The sequence below is a fragment of the Carcharhinus amblyrhynchos genome, chromosome 3 (genome assembly GCF_965287045.1).
Source record: "Carcharhinus amblyrhynchos chromosome 3, sCarAmb.v2.hapA, whole genome shotgun sequence".
NCBI classification, from domain to species: domain Eukaryota; kingdom Metazoa; phylum Chordata; class Chondrichthyes; order Carcharhiniformes; family Carcharhinidae; genus Carcharhinus; species Carcharhinus amblyrhynchos.
Genome location: NC_137326.1, coordinates 73,650,318 through 73,658,810, shown reverse-complemented (window position 1 = coordinate 73,658,810; position 8,493 = coordinate 73,650,318). Strand labels below are relative to the sequence as shown.

The 8,493-nt window shown below is 43.8% G+C and overlaps 1 protein-coding gene across 1 annotated transcript; it reads left to right on the top strand.

Annotated features, from left to right (window-relative positions):
- Positions 1-1,685: 1,685 nt before the first annotated feature.
- Positions 1,686-3,914, top strand: sox14 (SRY-box transcription factor 14). Its single transcript, XM_080186339.1, has one exon. It carries the CDS (start codon positions 2,135-2,137, stop codon positions 2,852-2,854), a length of 720 nt encoding a protein of 239 aa, XP_080042465.1. The 5' UTR covers positions 1,686-2,134; the 3' UTR covers positions 2,855-3,914.
- The last annotated feature ends 4,579 nt before the right edge of the window (positions 3,915-8,493 follow it).

Here is an 8,493-nt window from a genome sequence, read left to right as displayed (position 1 = left end):
GAAAAAAGAAATTATCACAAGAGGGTGAGTGATCACATAGGCGAGGTAAATAGATCACAAGGCGAAAATTTGATCACCAGGCGAAAAGAAATCACATGGAGAGCGAGTGATCACAGGCTAGAGAAAATGATCACATGGAGAGCGAGTGATCGCATAGGTGAAATAAATTGATCACAACGAGATCGAGTGATCATATAGGCGAGAAAAATTGATCACAAAGAGATCGAGTGATCACATAGACGAAATAATTTGATCATAAGGGGAGAGGAAGCGATCACCAGGGAAGGGGAGAGAGGGAAGGCATGTCCATTCCTCCTTCGGATTTTAAAAGCGGGTGAAGAATTGAGAAGGCGGCGGGATCCAATCCATTTCGTTCTGTGTGTGTGTGTTTGTGCTCTGAGCGGCACTGGAAACAGGCAGCAAGACAGGTGCAAGTGTCGCGAAGCCCAACGCACATGGGTCCCTGGGGGAACCCTGGACAATCGTTTCCATTTCAGAAGCACTCCCCCCCTCAGGGCAAACTCCGCACGTCCCAGGCAATTATTTATTAAATGGTGAATGATAGCTGATTTAATTTGGATTTGCAAGTTATTTCTCTCTCTCTCCCTTTCTCTTGCTAACAAGGCAGTTTTGTAAAGGGAGGAGCTCGTTATTGTTGCTGTTACCTGGGGCAGCTCAGAAATGTCAGGTTTTCAGTGCTAGCGCCTCTCTCAGCAGTTTAAAGAGTTAGAGTTGGCATTTGTTTAAACCCAGGGAGCAGGAAGCGCCGTGCAGGAGTTACTGCAATGGTCCCGGGGAGAACTGGATCTGGCCGTTCAACTGATATACTTTTGATTCTAATACTTTGGAGCATTTGTAGTGTTAACAATTTAAAAATCACAATTATATATAAAACCCACCCCGATACATTTACCAATGTGTGTTTGGAGAAATTAGATCAGCAAAATACGAATGAAATAATGATTAAAAGAAGGCTGTGTATTAAGATTGCATGGGTCGCTATTTTTGACCCGTTGCACCGGCAATGTTAGCATTGTCGTGAGCGATTTAAACAACCATTGAGGCACCGAGTGTGTAAGAAAACCAAGCTGATTACATGATGGAATAAGGCTGGAGCTGTGATTTACACACTGCTGGGCATGGTTTACATAACACCTCTCAAAGGCCAGCAGAGATAGAGAATTGTTGGGGATGGGGGGGGGGGGGGTGTGCCAAAATAGCTGTGTTGGTCTCTATAAACTTCCTTCACTTTTCTCATGGCTCTCGGATTCATTTCCCTCCAAAAATAGTCAGTCACTCATACTTGTTATATTTTTTTTAAAAAAATGCACCTCACATTTCCCGGTTCTGTATTAATAAAAACAAACCCTGCTCACATCAGCATCTCAAACTGCGAGCTCCGTGTCTGTGTGTGTGCATGTGTTGCAATGAGTAATGAAGAAGGTAAATAGTTCCCTAGCTCATCCTCTTTGGAGGTGTGTGTGTGGGGGGGGGATACAATAGTTTCTATCTTTTCTTTCTTTTTGTTCTCCTGTGGGTATTATCCTCTGTATGTGTATGTGTGTGTGTGTCTCCTTCCCTCTCGATTGGATACCCAGGGATTTTTGGTGTACGCCTAGTGATTATGTCACTTGGCGTGCGGGCGGCGGCGCACTTCACAACCCCGAGCGGAGCTGCCGCTTTGAACTTCGCCGCACTTTGACTGCGGATCACGAGGTTTGCTCTTCATTTTCCGTCCAGGTGCTCTCGGTGACTGGACACCTCCAAGGGGAGGAAGAGAGAGAGAGGGGGAGAAATAAAAAGAAACTAGTCAATACATTAAAGCAGCCGACTAAAGCAATCATCGGAGCAACTTGACTGAAGAAGTCAGATCTTTGCAATCTGCAGACGAGTTGATTCAGGTTTTTTTTTGTAAAAGACACAAGGAGCGTCTCTCTCCAGCTGTACAGGGAAAGCTAATACTCGATTGTCGGCTGCGATGGTTTGTTGAGGGAAATTTCTTTTGTCGCTTGTTTGTTTCAGCGACAGGTGAGCTGTTTCTTTCCCCACCCCACTCGGGGCTTCTTATTTCCCCCTCCTCGTCCGGTCCAAACATTAAAAAAAAGTCAATCCTTTTATCTGCTCAAGAGCCAGAATGTCCAAACCCGCGGACCACATCAAGAGACCGATGAACGCGTTCATGGTCTGGTCGAGGGGCCAGAGGAGGAAGATGGCCCAAGACAATCCTAAAATGCACAACTCGGAGATCAGTAAGAGGCTGGGGGCCGAGTGGAAGTTACTCTCCGAGGCGGAGAAGAGACCGTACATCGACGAAGCCAAGAGGCTACGGGCACAACACATGAAGGAGCACCCAGACTACAAGTACCGACCCCGGCGCAAGCCCAAGAACCTGCTGAAGAAGGACAGGTATGTCTTCCCTTTGCCCTACCTGGGGGACAGTGACCACCTGAAAGCTGCCGGCCTCTCCATGTCTGCCGCCGACTCGCTCCTGGGCGCTTCGGAGAAAGCCAGAACTTTCCTCCCGCCGACCTCGGCGCCCTACTCCTTGCTGGACCCCAGCCAGTTCGGTTCCAGCGCCATCCAGAAGATGACAGAGGTGCCCCACACCCTGGCCACCACCTTGCCCTACGCGTCCACCCTGGGATACCAAAGCGGAGCGTTCGGGAGCTTGAGTTGCCCCAGCCAGCACACGCACACCCACCCATCTCCCACCAACCCTGGCTATGTGGTCCCCTGTAACTGTACCGCGTGGTCCACTTCCAGTTTACAACCCCCGGTGGCTTACATACTTTTCCCAGGAATGGCCAAAGGAGGCATAGACCCTTACGCCTCGGCGCACGCAGCCGCCATGTAAGACAACGGGAGCAGCAGCACATTTAAAAAAGAGACTTTTTATCTTGTCAACTTCAATTCGAACACTGCATGTACAACACAAACCGCGACCAAATAGAGACTGACATCTGAAATGCTGAGCCTTGGGTGTGTGGGGATATTCCGCCCAACCAGAAACGGAACATAAACAATAATAAATCCAGGGACTGAACTGCTTTTTTTTTTGGGGAGGATCTCTGATCTCTCCTGACTCCGGCACAAGACAACTTGCAATGTAAACAGCAATCAAACAAACAAGCGGACGGAGAGAGAAAATATTAATTTAAAAAACAATGAGACTGCCTCTGATCTTAAATCTTACATTGCATGTACAGTAATAGGCTCCACAAATCGGAACTTTATTCTAGTCTGGCGAAAGACTCTAAAACAAGGGAACTTTGAGACGGATTCTGAATCCTGACTGTGTAGCATGAGTGCTACCCGATGGCGGATAAACTGAGTGTAAAATTGTAGATGTTTTTGTTTGCAAAACTGCCGCTCTAAAAAAAAACAAGCAGCAGTTTTTGGCTTTATTTATTATCATGTATAGTGGTGTATAATACCACGTGGTCTTTTTTTGTTTTTGGAACTGAATTCTTTCAAGTCCTGAAATTTCCTTTTGCACACCAAGAAACGAGACTTACATTAAAACGTTGCCACCAATCAGTAATAACGAGGCGATCTGCCAATTTCCATAGGAATTGAGAGATAACGTTTAACATTAACGATAACCCAGGGCTGAGTGAGGACAGTGGCGTCTCTGCCTCTCATTAAAGGTAGTCCTCACTTTTTAATCTCTGCCCATCCAGTGGAACTGGTCCCGGTTTTTTTAGAAAAACACATTTCCGACTGAACGTCAGACGGGAAGTCACCAACGCTGGTTATTTTTTTTAAAAAAAGAAATGACAATTTAAAATATGTTTGAAAGAAAAGTATGTCTCGAAAACAAACTGTATCCAGAAGGATTTTACCTCGTAATTCTGTTCAATTGTTGAACAAAGGTAATGTTTTAAATAAAGACAAACGATGTCTACAAAATTATATATATGCAGAATATGGGTATGTTTATTGGAAACTGAAATCGAATTCACAATAAAAAATTGAGGCAGCGGTCTCAATGGAATTAGAATTAGCATGTGATTTTATAGTAAGGCGCCGTCCACTGCTACTTTTCGCGTGCTCAAATTATTGTCTTTAACCAACTGTGTGATTCTAGCACATGCAAGTTAATCGAAGACTTTTTCCACAAAACAGTACCATCCCGACTGACTCATTCCTTAGTAATTCATACTTAACGATGCATTTTTTTTTCTTGGGTAAGGGAAGAGATAATATGTTTGGGGAGAATGAAAGCCAGCAACCGGACTATATTCCCCCCTACCCAACCCTATAGAAAATGTGAAGCTGTGGGGGGAGGGGGGGGCTGTTGCTGACCGCTGATGTGAACGTCAGTCAAACCGCTTGATTTAAAATATGCAAATATCAGGTTAAGATGCAGGCTCTTGGCGTATCTTTGTTAAATATTTTAGGTAACTTGATTATTTATAATGCACCCACATGGGGCAAGCGGTGGGGGGGGGGGTGAGATCAAAATGACATGAGTGCGTCGACCAAGTTAATTGTGTTCATATTTTCTAAGCCACTTCCAGCGTTATTTGTGCTAACCTTCCACAATGTAACTTAAAATGTTTCCGAGACTTTCCAATTCTTTTATCTCGCTTCAGTTCCGAGTGGAAGAGATTTTGCCCCGCCTTCTTAACTTTTCTCACCCCCCCCGCCCCCACCCCCATCGCACTTTGCTCTCGTCAGGTCTCAAGCTGGCGTGGCGCTCACTCACTTACAGCGATCGGAATGATTCAGGGATTTAAATAGAGCGGGTGTCACATTGTCAAAAGGCTTAACGAGCCCCTATTTACAGAGGCAATTCGTTAGCGTTACAGACTCGACACTTGCTGCTCATCAACCTTTTTCAATGAAAAGGGGGCTACAGACGCCCATCTGTTTGGAGCGAATATCAATGGGGAGTGGATGTTTGCATTGTGCCTCATCTTCTTTCATTCGATCCCCAAAGTGTTCCCGTGTGTCAGACGGGAAGAGCGCAAGGCGCAGTCACAGTACCAGAGCTGTGAATGCAATGCACAATGAATTGGCAATTTGGATTGGGGGTGGGGGGGGAGCAGTATCTGCGAAACAATACTTTACAAAAGGAAAAGGAATTAGGATAGCTGACCCCAGCTATTCTAATCCTACAAAACAAAACCTGCACAACAGACACATTAGTAATACACTAAAGTGTCAGAAGCAGGGGATCGGTGTTCCTAACAGATTTGAACAGTGAAGGGTGGAGATTCAGTTCTAAGCATACAGCTTAATCCACTGTCATACAAAACTGAATGGGAAGGAATAGTTTTTTTTAAATCGTGATTTTATCCTGTATTTTAAAACTGATTTGGACAATTACTGTTAAGCATTAGATATCACGCAGTAATCTCCCGTGTCTGAGTTGCTCAGATCCACAACAGAATGGAGATGCTCTTGTGACCTGGTAGTTTCAGTGAGTTCAAAAGATATTTTAAAATTCTTCCTCCTCTTGCTGGTGCCCAATACCGAAATGTTAGAGTTTATTTTAGTGTGAGAGAATGTGTGTCTGATCAATGCTCATTTCTCACCCAATCAAAATGTTTGAAATATTATATAGTCAAAGTAACTAAACTGACCCCAAACGCGCCCATATCGAAAGTAGCTGGGATGACTTGTATACAATGTCTGTGCAATAAGGAGGCCGTTTCTTTCAAAACAGTTTAATTCCCCGATTAATCCTATCAGATCGGTTCATTCACACATTAATAAGCAACCCTCTTTTTTTATATAACAAAACGAACCTACTTTTGCTAATCGCTTTGACACCTCAGTGAACTGATGTCTAAAGTCTGAGTCACTTGTTTAGCCCAGGAACTCCGGAGGGGGAATTAGCCTGCTGTCAAACCAGTTCATCCGGAAAACTCCTCTTGTTTTTATATAAGAAAAAAAGGAGAATAAAATCATCAGACAGACAGGTTACAAATAGCACACCTCGCCGCTCAGCTTTCCAAATACTTAGCGCGGGGTTTCAGGTTACAATAAGATGGGACTTAACTCCACCACTCTGCATATTTGCTGCTGGACATCCCTAAGCAATGAGGGGAACATTCTACCTAGCTAAGGCGGGAAACGGAAAGAAGACAATAATAAACTAAACATTACAATGAAAGCGCTCTGTGAATGTGTTGAAGGTAATAGTTTGTGAAATAACAGGACATCCGCATACTTTTGCAGAGCGCGCCTTTAATGAGGCAAACACTTAACACCATAACACGCATGCACAAACAAACAGGACGTTCAGCCCAACTGGTCTTTGCTAGCGTTTATGCACCTCCGGAGTTTTGTCCCTCCCAACTTAGCTCAGCCTGAATGGTATCACCTCGTCCGCTCCCATTCGTACCTGACGGGCGAGCAACTCAACGAGGAGTAAATAAGGGGACGCCGTAAATCAATCCGTACTGGGGGGCTGGTCCCAGCTACAGGCTGTTGGGCTGGGGAGGGAAGGGGGGAAGAACCTTCTTATGCAAAAATGACAGCCGGGCGCACCGTGTGGAATTTAATGGTGGGACATTCCGTAGCATTTTAACATCATTGGGTCAAAAAGGCGAATGGAAAAGCACCTTCAAACACTTCCCTCCCAGCAGGAAGTTGCAAAAAAGTTTCTGACACATGTCAAAATGGGCAGCGCGCTGTCACAAGGGAGATTTGTCTCATGGAATGTCACTGTTTGATACAAAATCTGTTACAATAGTTTGTTTTTATTAAGGTGTTCTCACTCCTATTGCGAATCTGAAGAATAAACAAATGTACTGACGTCTTGCCTTGCAGGGCAGGTCAGCCCATTGTTTACCAACACAATGGTTATTTTTTAAAATCAGGTAGTAATCAACCCAAATGGCGAGGGGATCGGGAAGCGAGTGCATTTCTCAGTCACTGTTGAATGTACTGACACAACACTGCGGTTAGCACAGGCTGCCAAAACTTGTCATCCTAGCTCCACTGAAGCACTTATTTATCCTCACATTCAATTCAGCCTTAGCATTCCTTTTTATCTCTGGCGGATTTCAGTTTGTCAGTAAACCAGAGACACATCGAAACGCATGTCAATTGCAGTCTGCTTGCTTTATTTTTTTGTCCAGTTACCCATCTTCATTTATTACTGTCCTCCCTTAACAGTCCCAGTGACCTCCCTTCTCTCCCTGTTGTATTGCAAATTTAAACTTCAATCGTTTCCACCCCCGAATAAAGAAACAGTCGCTCTCAATTCTTTTCGATTCCCACTAAGGTCGAATCTTAAGGCGCAAAAAAAACGAGAGCATGTCTGCTGTTAATGATTCAAGCATCAAATCAAATCTTGCAAAAAACCTTGCCGGGGTCAGGGATGATTATTAGAATTTCAAAGTAAAAAAAAATCCGGAGATCAGTCAGAGGGAACAAGAAACGTCAAATACGCCTCTCAGATGCAAAATACCTGAGTATAATTACAAGTAACAGTGAGCATGAGTGAATACCAGAAGCATTATCAAATGTGCTAGTTAAAGGATAACATGAAACATACTGACGGGTGCAACGCTTAATAAGAGGGAGTCACGGAATTAATAATTACAGACGGTGTAACACGACATTAATTCAAAAAAAGTAAAATATGAAAACAATTGGTTTGTAGGGAAAACGTGGTGTGAGGCTGGATTTTATTGTGCCTTTCTCTCTGTGTGTGCTTATGGGGTTGTGTAATGTCACAGTGCTGGGTATAGGATTAGCACACTGAGGTGTAATGGTATTACGGCCCTAATTAAAATTTTCATTTCACATCCAGATTGTTTACTTATCTGCTAAGAACATATGCTCGAAGAAGTTTTTTTTTCCTCTGTATTCTGCACTATCGCCCAAGGTGCAATTCAATATAAAAACAGCATCTCGTGTCTTATTACATTCTCCAGCCCTTATCTGGGTCCTGTAATTTATGGTGATACTCGTTGGAACTGAATATGGAGGGTTTTTTTCTCTCTGGTGTTAATCTTAAAGCATGCAAATTCATCTCTGGAATATTAGAATGATATTTGAATAATATTGCTCTGTCCTCTTTGCAGACTATTCCCCTTTTTTGCAAAAAAGTATTAAATATGACATTTATGTTTGTACAGTAGCACATGGACTATAATATTGTTGCTATGTAAATGATGTTGCTGGCTATATTTATCCTTTGCACACAATAAGTCTTTTTGTGCACCTTTAACGCCGACAGAAATAGCATACTCGTACTCGGAGATATCCTGGTGTTGGTGTAGATATCAATAGTAGTCCCACTGGCCAGGTAAATATATTTGCTTTCCGAGATTATATTGATTCCTGGCCTTTTGTGTTCCGACCTATTGTACAATAACAGACACAGGATCGGGAAACACACACATGCAGATGGTTCAGACAGGGAGACTTTTCTGTTTGTGTACCTGCAAACCAGAGTTGGATTGAGCAGGATTGGAATCGCGAGTGGGTGCATTGGTTCAGTCCAAGACAGCGATGTCCCCAAAAAGAAGCCAG